General features: G+C 53.6%; 1 protein-coding gene across 8 annotated transcripts; it reads left to right on the top strand.

Moving 5' to 3' along the window:
- CHRM1 (cholinergic receptor muscarinic 1) lies at positions 1 to 15,741 on the top strand. 8 transcript variants are annotated; one of them, XM_014729633.3, is made up of 4 exons: positions 1 to 110; positions 1,182 to 1,292; positions 1,724 to 1,816; positions 9,701 to 15,741. In XM_014729633.3, the coding sequence occupies exon 4, from the start codon at positions 9,774 to 9,776 to the stop codon at positions 11,154 to 11,156; it is 1,383 nt and encodes a 460-aa protein (XP_014585119.1). In that variant the 5' UTR covers positions 1 to 110; positions 1,182 to 1,292; positions 1,724 to 1,816; positions 9,701 to 9,773; the 3' UTR covers positions 11,157 to 15,741. The 8 variants fall into 8 exon arrangements, with proteins under 8 accessions (XP_014585119.1, XP_070084918.1, XP_070084917.1 ...); XM_070228817.1 differs by lacking the exon at positions 1 to 110 and adding an exon at positions 489 to 579; XM_070228816.1 differs by lacking the exon at positions 1 to 110 and adding an exon at positions 489 to 673.
- The last annotated feature ends 4,105 nt before the right edge of the window (positions 15,742 to 19,846 follow it).

Below are 19,846 nucleotides of genomic sequence, written 5' to 3'. Positions count from 1 at the left end.
ATCTCCAAGGAAACTCAACACAAATCCAAATCGGCCTGAGCAGGAGGGCTGGTAGCCGTACAGTGGGGCTAAGGGAGGTGGGGAGGAACGGCAGCTTCGTCACTTCCCAGGTACACACCTGTGCGCCCTGAGTGGGAGGCAGGGGAGACAAGTTTGACAAGCTGGGAGGAGAGCTGTCTGTCTGCCTGTCTGTCTGTCTTCCAAAGGGAAGCTGGGGGTGGAGCAGGCAGGGAGGTAGAGGCTGCCTCATTTGTCAAAATTAGCAAGTTCCACAGTTGGGCAACACGCAGACACACACCAAATACAGACACACGTGTGCACACGCATCCTGGCTCCACACCAACAGGGTGACACCTGCGTTTACACAGGCTGTATGGTGACATGTGTACTCAGAGACACACATGTGCGGGGGCACTCAGCCGCGCATGGAGCAGGCACACCACCCCCCTCCCATCCCCGCAACCAGGCACCCGTATACCCTCACACTCGGGCTATGCAGCATGGACAGATGCGAGAGCACACAGCCCCGCACGCGGCACGTCCGCTCGGCCCCCCGGGGCGGGTGCGCCAGCCCTCTGGGTCCGTTCCAAGTTGGAGCCTCTCACGTGAGGCCCAATGTGTCATTTCCAAACAGAAAGAATCTAGCTCCTTCGCAGCAGGGAGGAAGAGCAGGGTGTGGAGCTGGGTGGGTGGGTGGGTGCGTGGGCTTGTGCAGGGGGCAGGGCATGTGTGTGAGGGAAACAGGCATGTGAATCCCGGGGCATGGTGCACGCGGGTTGGGGGCTCTAAGGTTGGGTGGGGGAAGGAGCCCTGGGAAACAGAGTGTGCCTTTGTGAGGGTGTGTGTGTGCCGCCGAGGCTGTGTGCAGTGGGTGTGGGTGTTTGTCTCCTTGTATCCGCCTTCTCTCCCGTTCTGGACTTTCAGCCTCCCTGGGCTCATCTTCCTCATGTTCTTCCCCCTCCCTCTCGCGGCGGGAATTGGGTGCCCTGGTGGAGGAAGGGGGCATGCTCCAGGACCCTGTCCAACCCCAGACGCTGCCTGAGGCTTCCCTCCAGCTCCCCCTCCCTTCCTTTCCTCCCTCTCCTCCCTCCCTCTCTTTCCCTTCCTCCCTCCCCCCCCCCAGGCTGGCGTGCCAGGGGGTGGGACATGCCAATCACTGGCTGTGCCTCTCCGGCTGCCAGCACAGGGCACAGCTCCCCCCGGGAGCCAGGTGTTTGGGTCCCTGGATACGCCGCCGGCCCCCGGGGAAGCAGTGGGGCTGAGGACCCTACGGACCCCTGTCCAGCCCCATGGTGAGTACATTTGAGAGGGTTTGGGAGGGGCTACACTGAGGTGGGGGCAGGAGAAGCAGGGTCCTGGGAGCAAGGCAGGGACCAGGACTAGAAGGAAATGGGGATGGACCCCAGGGAGAAGAGGGGGCCAAGGGTGCTCTGTAGCACTGGACATTGGCTTCTCCAAACACCGCATCTCCTGGCTTTGAGTGGATACACCTGATGTTTTTCTGGTGTTCAGCTGGCAGAGGAGTTGGAGACCCCCTTAAGAAACTGGACCTCGAGCCCAGTAGGAATCAGGCTTCCATGTAGCAGGCAGAGCCCCCAGAACCTCAGAGATAGAGTGGGAAGGGCAGGGGACCAGGGGGCAGCCCTTGCCACCAGCATCCCGTGGGAGGTTGACCCCCCCAATTGGGGTGCCAGTCCCAGGACCTCCTCCTCTCCTCCCTCAGGGAATCCTGAATCCCACCACCCCCATCCACCTTCAGCCCCCACAAGATGGACTGAACCAGGCTGCTGGCCAGACGGACAAGCTGGATGCCAAGGTGGGTGTAGGGCCAGAAGCCAGCAGAAGACCAGGCCAAGAGCCCCAGGGCTCTCCAGGGACAAATGGGCACATGGATGGCCACGCCAGACAGGGAATGTGGCCTTGACATGTGCAGGTGCCCAGAGGGCCCTCCCTATGTCCATAGTGTGGTGGGCTTCTGCAGGGCAGGTCTGAGTCCTATGTCTAGGTAATGCATGGATACCAGTGGGCACCCTTGACAGCTACCCATCCCAGTACCCCGAGACCCCACAATGTGGGGATGGGCTGGGGGCCAGAAGCTCTGATTCTTGCAGAGTTGCCAGCTCCTGGGCTGGCAGCTGGGGAGGGGTGGTCATGGGGTCATTCAGACAAGTGCTGCTTAGGGGTTATCAGTGTCAGTGGAAAGAGGTTCACCTCTTCCCACAAAACATACCTGCAGCTCCACCCAGACTGACCCAGGCCCCCTGCCCAACTGGCCGGAAGCAGTCAGACTGTCTACTGCAGCCAGACAACCTCTTGTCCCCGGGTAATCAGCTGCTTACTGAGCTATCAGATGAGAGTTAGTTCTCAACCTCCTGACCGCAGCCACTAGGCAAGCGGTGATCGCCGTTGCGATATAGAAGGCACGGGAGAAGATGGCAAGATGGGGCTGCAGAAGATGTGACTCTTGGCCCCCTGGCTGAGGCCTGGAGGTCTGAGAGCTGGCTCCCAAAGTGCAAAGAGGAATCCAGAGTGTCAAGAAAGGGTTAGGCAGAGGTCACGTCAGACCTTCAAAGGAACCTCCCCGTTGTACAGGTGAAGAGACTGAGGCTGAGAAAGGGGAAGGGCCATGCTCATGGTCACAGAAGGGATGTTTAGGGGTCCAGTTGGAGCTTGGACCCCATTCTCCTCACCCTCAGTGCATCACTGCACTCCCACCTCCCTGAGCAGGATGACGGGGTGGGAAGCAGTAAGCTCCATGAGGCAGCGGGGAGAGGTGGGTGAATATCGCGCTGGGTTTCTGCTCTGCTGTGATGCCATGGTGATGCCTAGAAGGATGGGGGAGGAGGGAGAGAGAAGAAAGGAAATGGGGAGAGGAGAGCAAAGAGTGAAGAGCAGGGGGCATGCGGGGAGGAGGATTAGGGGCAAGCACTTCTGATGCCACCTGGCAGTGTGAGATCCAGAGCCTGGCCTGCTAATGGCCAGGCTCTGGCACGGTCCGCTAAAGTCGGGCAACTGGTTAAGGTCCATCAACAGTGAATGTATTTGCCGCTCCTCTTCCGGCTCAGCAGTGCATTTATGAGCATTTAACTCATGGCTGCTGCCCTCCCCAGGGCTAGCTGGCACTCCCAGTGGTGACTGTTGAGCCAGAAAATGTGATAAATTGTATTTGTTTACCCCCTCGTTCCCAAGGCCAGGCATCAGAGGTGGAAGTTTTGTACACCTTTAATGGATCAAGAGCTACCTTCAGAGAAAAGTTAACCCAGGGGGAGAAAGCCACCTCTGACAGGCTGGCTCCTGGGTTCAGACCCCAGCGGAAGGGACTGGCCAGGGGAGCCACCTTCTCACTGCACATGTGAGGTCCCAGGGCCCCAGCCCCACAGCCCCCATCTCCGACCTGCTTCTCCCCAATATTGCCTGTTCTGTCCACTCAAGGAGGCCCAGAGTCACAAGATGGCTTCACTCCTCCCTCCTGAATCTCTTCCCCAGCACCACCTCCTTCTCTGCCTCCCCTTCTCTACTCCCTGGCCAGTGGTAGGATTCAGGCAGCCCTGGTGTTCAGGAATCCCTCTCCTCAGCAATCTCTCTGCCCTCCCCCAGTGGCTCTCTCCCCTCCCTTTTCCTCTACCAACCAGATCCCCAGTCCCTGGGGATTGGTCCCAGGGCGCTGGCGGTCAACAGTCTGGCCTGCCAAGCTAGAGGCTCTGACCTCATCCCTTAACTCTTTGAGCCCAGGCAAAGAGTTTTCCTCCTTCAACACTCACAGGTGCCATCCTTGCCCAGGCCTGTCCTGTCACCTCACGCAGCTTCTCTGTGGCAGGCGAGGCAGGGTTTCCTTGGTCCATTTTACAGATGAAGATGCTCTTGACTATTTTTCTCCTGTGCCCTCAAGCCAGGCAGATCCTCACCCAGGGGACAGGGACCTGGCAGGTGAGGGGTTACAAGAACTGGAGGGAGCAGAGGGACCATGCTCTGGAGCCAGTCCTGACCCCCAGGGGCTCATCCTCACACCCCCTGGGCCTGAGGTCAAGCAGGAGGACCCCACGGACACATCCATGTGTTTATTCCACAAATATTTATTGAGCAGCTACTGTGTGCCCAGCCCTGGGATAATGCAGTGAAGGAGGCAGACACAGCCCCTACTCTGACTCTCAAGGAGCTGTAGCTAGACCTCTCCTTCCCACAAAACTGTCATCATGTGTCACCCAGACGGCAGATGCTGTCACACACACAAGCCAGATTCTAAAGGAAGGCCTGATTCCTCACAACTGCCTGTTCAAACTAGGGTTTGGCCAAGCTGGTTGAGGTGGGCCAGGGGGCTGTTGAGACCCCATGTACACATGAGCAGTTTAGAGAGGTTAGTCTTGGAGGCAGACTGGCTGGGTCCAAAGCCTGGTTGCATCACTGATGAGCTGTATGGTCCTAAGGTCTCAAATTGAGGATAATAGAACCTACTTTACAAGGAGTTGTAATAGGTCAATTAAATCATGTATGTAATGCCTAGAGCCATGTCTGGTATATATAGTAAGCAGTCAGTAAATGTCAGTTGCTATGATAATATTAATAATATTATTAAAAGCTCCCAATAACCTTCATCAGGAAGCCACGATCCTTGGCAGAAAGGCATCTCTCCGCTTCCTTGCCACCTTCCCATTCCCCAGACAAGACATCCTCAGAGGATGAGTCCCAAACCATCCCCACAGAGCTACAGACTCACCCCCACCATTTCCTATCCTCATTCAACAATGCACACACCCTCACACACAAACACTCATCCTACGGAAGGGTTACCAGGTCAGGACAGTGACTTGCTCAAGGTCACACAGCCAGACAAGAGCAGAGATGGAGCTTGAAGCCAGGCAGAGGCAGTGCCAAGGACTTCCCTGGGGAGTCTTCCCCCCTACCCCCTGCAATCCCCATTGACCAACTCCCCCACCCAGTGGATGTTTCCACAGAATATACTGGTAAATACAGCTTCCACAACCCTCCGCTCCCTACCTCGCAACCAGATGGCTGACCCAAAGCCCCTCCTCTGTAGAAATTCTGGAGCCACTGCTGAGCCCTGGTACCCTGACTCACAGCCTGGGGCTCATCCCCTCAGTGGACAAGCCACAGTCACAGGAAGCCAGGTTCTTTCACAACCATCATCTCGCTGAGCACCTAGCAGCCTTGAACAGGCAGAGGATTGCCCCCAGTCAAGAGTTAAGGAGAACTTGCCCAAAGTCACACAGCAGGAACCAAAGCAGGCCTTCAGGAACCTTCTCCTGAGCAAATCACTGTCCAAGAGAGCTTTGGGGGAGGACCCCCACTTCTGATTGTGGAGGAAAGGCAGAGCCATTGACGGCTCTGTTCTTGGGCTGCATCCCAGGGGCTCAGAAGCTCCAGGGGGTGGCAAGAATCACGGTCCAGTCCCCTAGAAGCTCCACCCTCTTCCTTCCCCTGGTTGTCCCCGATGAGAGGCCTTAGCCCTCACAGCGCATAGGTGGGGCATACGGGGGCCAGCCAAGTGGAAAGAACGCAGGCCTCGGAGCCCAGAGGTCGGGGGGTGCAGAGTCCCAGCTCCACAACTTCCTGCGAGACCATCAGCAAATCTCTTAGCTCCCTAAGCCTCAGTGTCTTTACCCATAAAACAGAGATAAGAACCCCCCACTGGGGTGTCCTATGGATTAAGGGAAATAATATCATGCATCAAGTGCCTGGCATGAATGAGGGGATTCATGATTGTGGTTATCAATATGCCTATTAAAATGAGAGTTGGGAGGGGGTTCTCGCCATTAAAGAGAGGGACTGCCAGCCAGCCTTCTCACTTCCAAGGACCACTCCTCATAGGTCCCCCTGTCTGAAAGCCTTTTTTAAATTCATCAAAGCCGTAGCTGGCTTTCAACAAAAGCTTGTGACAGGCAGAGGTTGCCATGTTCCCACCCCGAGCAGGGGTCATTCCAGCCCTGGCTGAGAGAACCTGAATGAGCCTTCAGCCTCTGCAGCCTACCCTCGGGGACTTGAGTCCTTTCTGTTCAGAGCCTTGGGATGTTGGTTTCTGGACCCTGTAAAATCTCCGCAGGCGTCAGGCTGGTCCAACTCCTCCTGTACAAATGAGCAATCTGAAGACCAGAGAGGGGCTGTGCCTGGGGTCTGGAGGAGAAGGGGCAGGTGGCTGGGCAGTGGATCAGAATGAGGATCGGAATAGTAACAGACGCCTTTAGTTGAGTGTCATTTCATTCCAGAGACTTTGGATGCTATCCCGATCAGCTGAGGGATGCAGGGTGGCGGGGAAAAGAAAGGTCAAGTGATTGCTGATGATCACACAGCTAGGAAGGGACAACCCTGAGATACAAACTCAGGGCTGTGGCCCGCAACGCCAGAATCAGGGTAAGGCAAGTGAGTTATTTGCTTTGGAACAAAATTTAGGAAGGGCACAAAAAAACCTCATTAATCAAGATAAATAATGTTGTAACGTAATATTTCTAAAAATCACATAGCAAACTACAGCCCACAGGTGGGCAGTCTATTTTTGTAAATAAAATTTTCTTGGAACCAGGACCAGGATGAGGGCGAGGCATGGCTGATAGGATTGTTTGTGCAAGTGCAGGGTTGGAGGCTGTCTTTGTTTAAAATTTTGTTCATGATGAATTTTTTGCATTGATTTCCTTTTTTTTTCTATTGTTGCATTCAAATATTATTTTCTCGATGACTCAGTTTGGAGGCATCTCAAGTTTTGCACCCGAACCAAGTGCCTCACCCACCCCACCCTAGTTGGAGCCCTGCTGTGGTGTGAGGACCAGGTACATGGTGGAGTGCTGGGCCCAGCATTGAAGGCTGAGCCCTGACCAGCAGACAGGAAGCCCCTGCAGCTGCAGAGGGTACATCCTCTCAGGCCAGCCAGCTCCTCTTGTCTGACTCAGCCTATTCAGGTCTCGGCCCAGGACCCAGGGAGCCGCTAGGGGCTACAGAGCTGCTCCCAGGCACCCAGGGGTTGCAGGGGCAGCATCCAATCTAGGAGCCAGGAGACATTGGGCTGCACCATGCCTTCTTCCCTCTTTCCTCCGGGCCTCAGTTGCTCTATTTTTGCAATGGGCATTAAACAGCACTGGGTCAGACAGAGGGCCAAGAGCTGTAAAGGGCAACCTGTCAAGGGTGGTGTCCACCAGCAGCCTCACTGGGGAAAGCCCAGCCTCCCACCCACTGCCTGACTTTGGTTAAGAGAGGAGGATGCAAAAAGAACTCAGTAAGCAAGATAAATAATATTTTAATGTAATATTTTTAAAATTCAAATAGGCAGATTATGGCCCCCCAGGCAACCATCAGTTCTTATAAATAAAGTTTCATTGGAACAAACCGCTTGCACTCAAATCCTGATCCCTACCCTACCTGCGTGATCTTGTGCAAATTCTCCTGCTTTTCTCAGCCTCACTTTCTTCATCTGTAAAATGGAGAGAAGAACAATCCCAAGGTCATAGGTTCCCTGTTAAGATTAAGTGAGATAAGGCATGTAAACACTCTGAGTAGAGACTGGCACTCAGGGAGCCCTAAATAGTAGCAATGGTCATTATTATTATTCGTTGCTGTTGCCATGGTATTAGAAATTTTTTTGTTTAATTGAGGAAGATTGCTGTGAGCTAACATCTGCTGCCAATCCTCCTCTTTTTGCTGAGGAAGATTGACCCTGAGTAAACATCTGTGCCCATCTTCCTTTACTTAATATGTGGGACGCCTGCCACAGCATGGCTTGATAAGTGGTGTGTAAGTCTGCGCCCGGGATCCAAACTGGCAAACCCTGGGCCCCCGAAGCAGAGTGCATGAACTTAACCGCTATGCCACCAGGCCAGCCCCAGAAATTTTAAATCAAAGAAGCAGAAGCCCCTAGGCAGGAGGGAGCCCTCATTGCTGCGCTTGCTAAGAGTCGATGGGAACCCAGTGCTCCCCATACTCCAGGGCTGGTCTAAGCACTCTACCTCCATTGACTCATTTCAGCCTCACAATAATTCCTTGATTTATTAGCCAGGGACTAGTATCCTCCCCATTTTTCAGTTGAGGAAACTGAGGCACATAGTAGTTGTATCACAAGCAGAGATCACACACCCAGCAAATGATGTAGCCTGGATTCAAATGCGGACAGTCTGGCTCCAGAGTCTGGGTCCTTCACCGGGATGTTACATGTGCCCCCTCACAGGCAGACTGACCCAGACACACAAGCTTGCACTGTCAGCCACAGTCCTTCTTGCTCGTTATGTCACACTCTGAACTCCCGATGCTGAGCGTCGCTCTCACACGCTGACAGTTCACCAAGAGCGGTGGAGATGCCCTCAGCCACACATTCTCCCGGTCACACACTATCACAATCCCACACCACCGAGGCCATCCATCACGCAGCAACCCCCTCACAGACACAGCACTCTAGTATCTGTCACAGACCAGGTCTGGAGGAACACCAGGGCTGGGTGGGCCCTTGCCCAATGTCTCTCCCTGAGAATCTTTCCAGTGACCAGCCCCTGAAGCCACAGCTGCAGGTAGGAGGAGACCCCAATCTCTTCAATGGACAGATGGATGCCTGCGGCCCAGAACAGGAGGCGATCGGCCTAAACTTACTGCAGCAAGGCCATGGCAGAACTGCGGGGCCCTCCTGTCCGGCCAGTAGGTTGCTAAGAGTCCTTGCTTTTCTCTTTATCCACCCAAAGTGCCTGGGCTGGACTCCAGCTTCAAGAAATGTCTGGGGGATCTCCTCACTCCCCTTGCTGCCGCCCACTCAGCTGTGGCCCGGGAACAGAGTGGGGAGATGGAGGGGGCCTCCCATGCCCCATCTGGGGCCAGACCCCCACTTATCTGGGAGCTGAGGCCCTCGTCCCCGCTGCCTGCATTTCCTCCAGACCTTCTACTGCCAGGCGAGTGTCCAGCTCAGCACAGCTTTCCCTGCTGCCCTCATAGAGGGTCCAATGCAGCCCCAAACCCCACCTCTCTCTCCCTCACACATGCACAGAAAAACGTGCAGACCCACACATGCGCACAGCCACACACTGACACACATCTCTTTCTCTTTGTCTTCTCTGGAGCCTTCCTCCTGACTTCCCATCTCTCCTTATTTGATGGGAGAATCCCCCTGGAGCTCCACATGCTCAGAAAGTGAGAAAGAGGAGTGGGTTCTAATCATACCATCTGTGTCACCGTGGCCAGGCCTTGTAGCTGCTCGGAGCCAGGGTTGCCTCAGTGAAATGGAGTTCCTAAGAGACCTTCCTCCTAGAGACGTACGACAGCTAAATTAGATAATTCAATTAAGTGCTTAGCACTGTGTCTGGCATGTAGTAACTGCTCAGTAAACGAGAGCTTTGATGAAAGTGAGTGAAATGCTTTGAAAATGTGGCAGTACTATATATGAAGCCAGTCTCCCAATTCCTGCCGCAGGAGTTAAGCAAGATGGGATCAGTAGCAATTTCCCGGTGAAAACACTGAGGCTCAGAATCTGCGTGGTAAAGCTGGAGTGAGGATTCAGATCTCTGGATTCCAAATCTCCGCGACCCTTGCTGATGGTTAATCCATTCATAGCTGGGAACATGCATCATAAATGACCGTGTGTGGACACCAGTAAGGGAGGGTGATGCTGTCTTGCCTGAAGCCCTGGGAGGGCAGAAGCTATGTTCCTAATACCTTCTACTCTGGGCTATCAGGGATGTCCAGCAGCCCAACTAAAGCGCATGTCCTCTCTTTTCAGGTGATGACCTCCCCCTGAGGGAGCCCCATAGTGTGACTAGAGGAAAGAGCTGCCCCCAGCCCCACCAGCCACCATGAATACCTCGGCCCCACCCGCCGTCAGCCCCAACATCACTGTCCTGGCTCCCGGAAAGGGTCCGTGGCAAGTGGCCTTCATTGGGATCACCACGGGCCTCCTGTCGCTGGCCACAGTGACAGGCAACCTGCTGGTACTCATCTCCTTCAAGGTCAACACAGAGCTCAAGACAGTCAACAACTACTTCCTGCTGAGCCTGGCCTGTGCTGACCTCATCATTGGCACCTTCTCCATGAACCTCTACACCACATACCTGCTCATGGGCCACTGGGCTCTGGGCACGCTAGCCTGTGACCTCTGGCTGGCCCTGGACTACGTGGCCAGCAACGCCTCCGTTATGAACCTGCTGCTTATCAGCTTTGACCGTTACTTCTCCGTGACCCGGCCCCTGAGCTACCGTGCCAAGCGCACACCACGCCGGGCAGCCCTGATGATCGGCTTGGCGTGGCTGGTTTCCTTCGTCCTGTGGGCCCCAGCCATCCTCTTCTGGCAGTATCTGGTAGGGGAGCGGACAGTGCTGGCCGGGCAGTGCTACATCCAGTTCCTCTCCCAACCCATCATCACCTTTGGCACAGCCATGGCAGCCTTCTACCTCCCTGTCACGGTCATGTGCACGCTCTACTGGCGCATCTACCGAGAGACAGAGAACCGGGCCCGGGAGCTAGCGGCCCTGCAGGGCTCCGAGACACCAGGGAAGGGGGGCGGCAGCAGCAGCAGCTCAGAGCGGTCCCAGCCGGGGGCGGAGGGCTCACCAGAGACCCCTCCAGGGCGCTGCTGTCGCTGCTGCCGGGCCCCCAGGCTGCTGCAGGCCTACAGCTGGAAGGAGGAGGAGGAGGACGACGAAGGCTCCATGGAGTCCCTCACATCCTCGGAGGGTGAGGAGCCTGGCTCCGAGGTGGTGATCAAGATGCCCATGGTGGACCCTGAGGCACAGGCCCCTGCCAAACAGCCACCCCGGAGCTCCCCGAATACAGTCAAGAGGCCCACCCGGAAAGGGCGTGAGAGAGCAGGCAAGAGCCAGAAGCCCCGTGGGAAGGAGCAGCTGGCCAAGCGGAAGACCTTCTCGTTGGTCAAGGAGAAGAAGGCGGCTCGGACCCTGAGCGCCATCCTGCTGGCCTTCATCCTCACCTGGACACCGTACAACATCATGGTGCTGGTGTCCACTTTCTGCAAGGACTGTGTTCCCGAGACCCTGTGGGAGCTGGGCTACTGGCTGTGCTATGTCAACAGCACCATCAACCCCATGTGCTACGCACTCTGCAACAAAGCCTTCCGGGACACCTTCCGCCTGCTGCTCCTCTGCCGCTGGGACAAGCGTCGCTGGCGCAAGATCCCCAAGCGCCCTGGCTCTGTGCACCGCACTCCCTCTCGCCAATGCTGATGGCCCCTTCACCTGCATCCCTCCACCCCAGTCCCCGGGAGAGCCGGGGAGAAAGCGGGCAGGGGCAGTGACCTCAGATCCAGGGCCCTGCCCAGACCTCACCAGGCTTCCCAGGCCCCTAGGTCACCTCCCTGGACAGCCCAGAGAGAACCTGCCAACTTTCCAAACTTTACTATTCCCAGGCAGGGAGGGGAAGCTGGGGAACTGGTTTTTCTGTTCCCTGCTGGGTGGGAATGGGCTCTTCACCAGGAAGAAGGCCCTGGAGGAGGATCCGAGCTTTGGATTCCTTGTTTGCGCTTAGGCAGGAAGTCCATCCAGAGCCAGCAGGGCGGGCTAGGAGAAAGTTTAACATCACAGTCATCCTTGGCCCAGGGGCTGGCCTGCATTGTGATGGGAGATGGCACTCCCTGGGGCCACAGCAGCTAACTGACACCAACCACTGAGAGAGAAGCTTGGCTCAAAGGGAGCATCCCCTAATGAGGGATCCCCTCCCTCCCCAGGCACAGCCCACTCTGCTGGGCCCTAGGCATACTCTCCAGGATTGTCCAACCTCCCTACAAATGTCCCCAGAGCATCCCTATGTGGGTCACCCCCAAGGCAAACGTCCAAGCATCAGCAGGACAATGACACCAGAGGGGACCAACTTGGCTAGTCACACATCAAGTTCCCAGGCAGCAGCAGGACCAAGTGCCAGGTGTCCTGACTGTCCCACTATGTCATTTCCCTGGGAGTGAGGGGCAGGGGTGCCTGCTGTCCAGCCCCACACCTATACCCCCTGCCCCAGAGAAACCCTCAGGTCCTCCATCCCTGGCTCACAGCTGCCACCTGGATATATCTGCTCCACGCAGATCTAGCCAGGCCTCCCGCATGCTGCCTGCCTCCGGCCCCGCCCCACACAGGCCTGGTCCAGCCAACAGGTTCTCTCCTGTGAGCTCCCCAATCCAACCCATGCATGGCCTCCCAGCCACCTTCATCTCCAGGCCCAGCCTGACCCCAAGTGTTCTTTCCTTCCATCCTCAGCAAATGCTGAGTCTGTGAATAAAGCCACATAACCAGCGGGTGCTAAGGGGCTTCCTCCCTGTGTTGGATCGAGGACCTGGTCTTAGGCCAGGGCAGGACGGAGCAGGGAGGGCCCAAGTACCACAGAATGTGCTCCGCTGCCCTGAGGGTGGTCCCAGGAGGGACAGCACTGAGTGGCTGAGGTCTACTGAAACCTGTGGGCCCCAGCATCCGAGGGTCTGCAGCTCAGGTGAGTAGGGCTGTAGTGGGCAGACCAGACTACTGGAGGTAGGGAGGCTAGGTGACATTGACTACCCATGTCCATAGCCCAGCCTATTCTCTATCAGCTTTGCCAGTGTGGCTGCTCTTGGGGCCCTGTCACCCCCAGAGAGAACAGAACTGCTCCAAAGCCCCATTTACAAATGGAGAGAGGAAGGCCCAGTGACCCAGGGGACTGTTTATACAAGCTTCACCCAGGTTTCCAGGCAGTTCACAGCCTTGTGACCCCTTGACTATGGACATACGACAGCTGGAGTCCAGGCCAAAGCACACCATAAAGGTGACCCTCAGGTTAGGTTATAAGGCACTTCATTGGTGAGAGGGCCCCAAGGCTTAAAGCAAAAGAACCATAGAGAGGATAATCCCACAGAATAAAGCAGTGGTTCTCAAAGTGTGGTGGTTGTTGGGGGTCCTCAAGATCACCCTTAGGCTCGATTTGCTAGAAGGACACACAGAACTCGGCAAAGCTGTTATACTCACAGTTATAATTTATTACAGTGAAAGGATACAATTAAAATCAGCAAAGGATAAAGGTGCATATGGCAGAGTCCAGGAGAAACCAGGTGCAAGCTTCCAGTTGTTTCCCAGTAGAGTCATGGGGACAGCACTTAATTCTCCCAGCAATGACATGTGTCCAGCGTTCTACCTAGAGGTTGCTCATGTAGGCATAGCTGACCACCCATGTGGCTGACCTTAGTTAGTCTCCAGCCCCTCCAGAGGTTAAACTGATACCGCATGGCCTGAGGCCGCCACTATAAATTCCATTGTTAGCATAGACTGTCTAGTGTGGTTCAAGGCCTCCAGGTAAACAAGGGCACTCTTATCAGGCAGGACATTCCAAGGGCTTAGGGGTATCTCCCAGGACCCAGGCAAGAGTCAAACCTTCCTTTGGAATGTGCAAGGTTTGGACGAGCCAGATCTGCTGAGTTAATCCTTTGGTGCCCCATGGTCCTGACAGCAGCACCAGTATCACCTGGGAACTTGGTAGATATACAAGCTTCGGGGTCACCCCAGATTTACTGAGTCCAAAACTCGAGGGGCAGAGCCCAGCCATCTGTTTCAGGAGACTGTGATACAGGCTAAAGTTAAGAAATGCTGGCCCAGAGGAATGAGGTCCTGAGAGAGGGAGCGAGATTCACCTTACCCTCCCAGAATCCTTTGAGAAGGAAGCTTCCAACACCATGGGCAGGGGCAATCCACTGAAGAGGTGGACCGGACAGGCTGGCCAGGGGCTGGCAGGAGCACAGCGCTATGGAGAATGACCCCAGGATACAAACCCCCTCCCCCTCTCCCACCAGCACAGCCTCCTGGGTTGTCAGCTCAAGACCCCAGAGAGGACCCCTCATGGCCACTGCTCCCGCTTAGCCCTGACCCCCTTCGAGGGCTCAGTGTCCTGCCTCTTGTGGAAGGCATTGGTCCTGGGAGGTGGAATGACTACAGAAGCTGAGCTGTGTTGGGAGAACAGGAGCTTTGGAATCAAATCGGCCTGACCTCTCCTGGAGGCCAGGAGTGGGGATCAAGGCTGGTATTTGGGTCAGGAATGGGGCTGGCAGCTCATCTTGTCCCTGGTCCCAGAGGCAGGTCCTGCCTGCCCGTGCCCCTCACCACACCACCTTACGCATGCCTCTTAAGTTCAGTGTCCTCCTCTCTCAAAGGAGAATGAGCCCCTGGAGGAAGAGTTGAGAGGATGTGAGAGACTGGAGGGAAGACCCCCCTATGGCTCTATGATAAGTGTTACCACAGGACCGGCCCGCTCACAGGGAAAGGCCAGGACCCAAGACCCACACCCGTCCCTCCTCCTCCAGCCCTGGCTTTAAAGAGTCCCCTCCCCCAGCCCAGGGAGAAGAAACAGGACTTGGAGAAAGGAGTCTCAAGGAGCAAGCCTGGGGAGGGGAGGGCATGAGGTCCAGGAAGGCTTCTTAGAGATGGGGACTGTGCCCACAAGCCTCTGAAGCAAGATTCCTGCAGATCCAGCTGCCAGAAGATGGAGGAAATGGCTTGAGCCGGACAGGAGAGGGTGGCTGGACATGGCTTCAGTCCACCCCAAACGCTGCACTCCCTCCCACTCTGAGGGAGTCCTCCTCAGCCCCAGAAAAAGGGCCGTTGCGTGCCTGAGCAGGAAGTAGGGAAAGAATAAGGTGGCTTTGTGAATGCCACCTCCTCCCCTTCCCGGGCCAGGCCTAGAGAAGGGGCGCCACTTAGCATTCTCTCTGCCTGCCTGTCCCCACCCCCTCCGTTCCCAGCGCGTCGCTTTAGCGCCATCTGCAGGCAATCGAGGGAATAGCCCTGCCGGAAACGTGCTGCTTAGAACCTGCCCGGGCGGCTCCCAGAGAACAGGACCACAGGACACATGATAGAGTAGATGGTCTTGGCCACCTCAGCTCCTGCCCCCAAACCTCAACAGGAACCCAAGGTCCCTGAAAGATCCACTCACCTGGCTACTAGGTTAACCTGCAGAGGCAAGCCCTCCCTCTCTCCGGTAAGTCAACCTCACACCCAACTAGGAGATGGACAAGCGGAGACTTGGCATGTAGGGAAATCCCACATTCTCCCAGTGCCTCCCCCAGGCTTTTGGGATCCTCAGTTTCATTTTTTGGAGCCTGGCTCTGATTTTACAGAACTGAGGCTGACCCACCTGGAAACTCAGACAGGCACCTGCTCACCTCTACAGTATGAAAAACGCCTTCAGAATGTCAGATGCCCCATACCAGCCTCAGGCTCCAAAGAGTCTGAGGTGATGTCTTTCTTCTCAGCATCTCTGGTAACACACACAAACGGCATAACTCCAGGAATCAGACTGTCACACAAAATAGGCCTGAAAATTATTCACTCTCTTCGCTCCCCGCCTCTTTCCTTCCCCTGCCCCCAGTTCCACCCTCCCTCTCCGTATTCCTGGCCTGGCTAGCACCACAGTCACACAGAGCTCAACCCAGAAATCTGGGAGTTGTCGCAGACTCCTTCTTTTCACTCCCTGTACCCGTCAGTCAGTTTACCTCCTGAATAGTTCCCAAATTCATCTAGTGTTCTCCAACCCCACTGTCACTATCCCAGTGCAGGCCTCTTGCCTGAAATGCTAAAATAATCCCTTAATTCGGGGGTTAGCAAACGTTTTCTGTAAAGGGCCAAATAGTAAATATTTTAGGCTCTGTGGACCAAGAAGCAAATTAAGGATATTACGTGTATGTACTTATGTATTATAGTCTCTGTCGCAACTATTCAGCTCTGTCTTTGCAGACAAAAGCATCCATAAACAATATATAAGTGAATGGACATGGCTGTGTTCCAATAAAACTTTATTTGAATTTCACGGAGATTTGAATTTCATTGAATTTACGTGTCACAAAACATCATTCTTTTTTTGATTTGTTTTTCAGCCATTTAAAAATGCAAAACCCACTCAACTCACAGTGGGTACAAAAACAGGCTCATCATCCGTAGTTTGCCAACCCCTGCCTTAATTGGTCCCACTCCCATCCATTCTCCATGAGGCAGTCAAAACATAGATCTGATGCTGTCAATCCCTTGCTTACAACAAGTCAACAGCTTGGGATAAAAATGCAAGTTCCTTAGCGTCCAAAGCCTTCCATTCAGCCCTACCTACTTCTTTAGCTTCTCTGACCCCTCACCGTACAGACCCTAGTCCCAGCCCCTGAAATTCTCCTGGTCCTCACACAGGCCCCAGACTGACTTCTTCATGCTTTTTATTCTTTTGATTTCTCCTCTTGGAATATTCTGGCCCTACTAAAAAGAAAAAATTCTGTTTCCTTTCTTCTACCCACAAAATTTCTGAAACCAAATATGTGTGGGGTTTTCCTACACCAATCAATTCTCCAACACCAGCTAGGCATCCCAGTTTAGTTCTCACACTATCTATCTGATAGTGTCAATCCTGCAGGATAAGGGCTCAGTCCCACAAGACTGTCCCCACTTCAGATGCCAGTCAAAAGTAGTGGGTCCTGAGGCTACCCACACTTCTATCTGATTGGTTACAAACTGGGGGATCCCACAACCCCCTCCTCAGGTTCAACAATTTGCTATAACAGCTCACAGAACTCAGGGAAACACATTTACCGATTATATAATAAAAGATATGATAGAGGATACAGATGAACAGCCAAATGAAGAGGTACGTAGGGCGAGGTCCAGAAGGGTCCCAAGCGTAGGAACTTCTTTCCCCGTGGAGACGGGGTGCACCACCCACCCAGCACATGGATGTATTCACCAACCTAGAAGCTCTCTGGACCCTGTACTTTAAGGATTTTTATGGAGGCTTCATCCTGTAGGTGTGATCAATTATTAACTCAATCTCCAGCCCCTCTCCCCTCCCTGGAGGATGAGGGTTGGGGCTAAAAGTTCCAAGCTTCTAATCATGGCTCTCTCTTTCTGATGACCAGTGCCCATCCTGTATCCAGGAGCCTATCAAGAGACATCTCATTAAAACAAAAGATGCTCCTTCCTATCAACCGGGAAATTCCAAGGGATTTAGGAGCTCTGTGACAGGAACCAGGATGGAAGACCAAATACTAGAATGAAAGACATGCCTAGCACTCCTATCACTCGGGAAACCACAAGGCGAGAGTTTGGGAGCCAGAGTTTGTGAAACTGAACGAGTCACTCTATTATTTCAAGTCTCCGTCTCCTCATCTGTAAAAGGGAGAGAATCATGCTGGGTCTGTTACATGCTGAACACTCAGAAAACACTGGCTTCCTTCCCCACCCCCTAAAGGTCTTGACTTCTCCCTCTCATGCCCTTCTGCCTCTGCCCAGCCAAGTCCAGGGGAAGCACATGTCGGACCACGGCCCCTCAGGATCAGTAAAGCACCGGGTACGGTGCAACATAGTAGACAGTAAAGGATCATTATTCTATTGTATCTTTGCTGCCTTGGACAACTGGGAACCAGACGGACTCCTACTAGCATTCTTCCTCCTCCGACATGTGGATGAAGTCGCTTTGAGATGGATGTTATTGTCCCTATCTGGGATATAATAAGAAATATTATTGGTCTTTGTCCCCAGTTCCTGACCCAGAGCTTCTAAAACCTGTGGAATTTCCTGTGTGACAGAGGTGAGAAGAGTGTCTTTTCTTATTCACAATAAACCCCTTTCAAGCATACCTGAATTTAGGCTAATGAGGTGACTCTTGGGGGAGGGGCGCCCCTGGATGGCTTCAGGATGGGAACTGGTTTCCAGAGGAACCAAGCACATGATTAGAGGGTTGGAACTTTCAGCTCCACCCAATTGTCAGGAAGGGAGAGGGGCTGGAGATCGAGTTCAATCACTATGGCCAATGATTTCATCAATCATGCCTATGTAATGGAACCTCCATAAAAAAACCCTAAACCTTGGAGTTCTGAGAGCTTCCAGGTGGGGGAACACATCGAGGTGCTGGGATGGTGGTACGCCCAGAGAGGGCATGGAAGCTCCAAGCACCTTTCCTCTCCCGAACCTTACCCCACGCATCTCTTGCATTTGGTTGCTCCTGAGTTGTATCCTTTATAACAAACTGGTAATAGCAGGAAGCATTTTCCTGAGTTCTGTAAGTCGCCCTAGAGAATTATCGAACCTGAGGAGGGAGTTGTGGGAACCCTCTGAGTTTACAGCCAGTTGGTCAGAAGTACTGTTGACAACCTGGGACTTGCCACTGGCATCTCAAACGGGAGCATCTTGTGGGAATGAACCCTTAACCTGTGGGATCCGATCCAAGTAGATAGTAGATAGTGTCAGAATTGAATTGAATTGTAAGACACCCAGTCAGTGTCTAGAGAATCAGAGAATTGGTTGGTGTGAGAAAAAAAAAAAAAATCCATTTAGCGTTAGAAGTGTTGTGAGTAAAAAGAGTTCAGACTATCTCACAGATGAGGAAACAGGTTAAGAGACTGTCCACGAAAATAATCCATAAGCAATCTATAAATGAAAATTGAGGTGAGTTTATTCTGAGCCAGATCTGAGAACTAGCTTAGCCCGGGGCCTTCCTTCCCCAAGGAAGGAAGGGCATCAAAGAAGTGAGGTGTACTGAGTGGTTATATACCCTCAAAGAGCATGTTTCACATATGACTGAAATGTCCCTTTTACAATAGTCATGAGATTGCTCTGTCGGCCCAGTGACTGATGGACACAGCAGGTAGGAGGTCTGCTGTCTCAGTGAACACAGCAGGAAGCAGGTCTGTTGTCTCCAGCTGGGTGGGCGCAGCAATCAGTTCCTAACCTAGGGGGAGATGCTTATCCTTAAGGAAATGCCAATGTGGGGGAAGCTGCATCTTTATCTTAAGGGCATTTATTCTTGTCTTTGGGACACAGCAAATGCTTAAAGCAGATTACAATGCATGCTCAACGGCCATGTCAGGCCCTTTTGGACAAACAAGCTCAGGCCGAATTAGGTTTACACCAAATGGCTTCCTTATGTACTCCAATATATCCTGTTGCTTGCCATTTGTTTGTCAAGGCTTAGTTGAGGCGGAGCAAGGATTCCATCCCCAAATGATCTCCAAGCCTATGCTCTCCTCCTCTTAACCCTGGCTGCCACCCTGGCTGGGTGACTCATTCAAAGTGGCAAAGTCAGTGTCGTGATCTCTTCAGCCCCAGTGACCTCACTCTCCACCACACGTCAGCCACACCCAGAGTCCTCAACTGCTCCTTGATGAGAGCTTAAATCCCAGTGTCATCCCTCTAACTCCCCAGTCCCACCAGGCTTCCTCATCTTCCTCTAGGACCGCTGCTTTTTCTCCCATTCTTTCAGCCCCCTCCCCTGCTGTCACTTTTCCTTCCCCGAGAATCCTGAACCATGCAATCTTTCATCCACGCCACAAATATTCACAATCCCGTGCCCCCTTTTCCACTGCAAATTCACCACCCTGGATCAACTCCACCATCCATCTTCCCTGATCCTACACATAGGCAGTCAAGCACCACTGGAAAACAATCCTGCTACTGCGGAGGTTGGCACCAGGACGAGTGCAGGGCTCCTGACCTCAGCCAATGGGCGTCATCGTGCCATCTAACTACGCTTGCCCTTGTCCCCAGTCAGCTCCCTTGCCTTATTCCCAAAGCTGTTCTCAATTTCACCCCTCTCCTCATGCCCCCAACCCTCCACCTCACATAGGTGTCCTTGCCTCCTGTGTGTTCATTTAAATGAGACAAGACTCTCAAACTCTTTGTTCAAGAGATCTCGCAGTCACTGGGATTATTTCATGTCACGCATGTGGGAGAAGAAGGATGTGTCAACGCTCCCTTTCTGGCTTAACAAAAGACTCACAGGTATTTATACCTTCTAGAAAACAGAGATGTGGATTTAAATATTGCCAGGGCAACGCATTATTAAGGAAGACGAGCAATCAGAATCACGAGCCTTTTAAAAGTTAAATGTTACTTTCACAGGACAAAGCAACAGCCTGTTATATTTGATTGTCTGACAA

Source organism: Equus caballus, chromosome 12, assembly GCF_041296265.1.
Source record: "Equus caballus isolate H_3958 breed thoroughbred chromosome 12, TB-T2T, whole genome shotgun sequence".
NCBI classification, from domain to species: domain Eukaryota; kingdom Metazoa; phylum Chordata; class Mammalia; order Perissodactyla; family Equidae; genus Equus; species Equus caballus.
Note: the sequence above shows the minus strand (reverse complement) of the source record. Positions and strands in the feature narration are given on the sequence as shown.

Excerpts from the sequence above, each read along its gene's own strand:
- CHRM1 (XM_014729633.3), top strand. The coding sequence starts at position 9,774 with ATGAATACCTCGGCCCCACCCGCCGTCAGCCCCAACATCACTGTCCTG.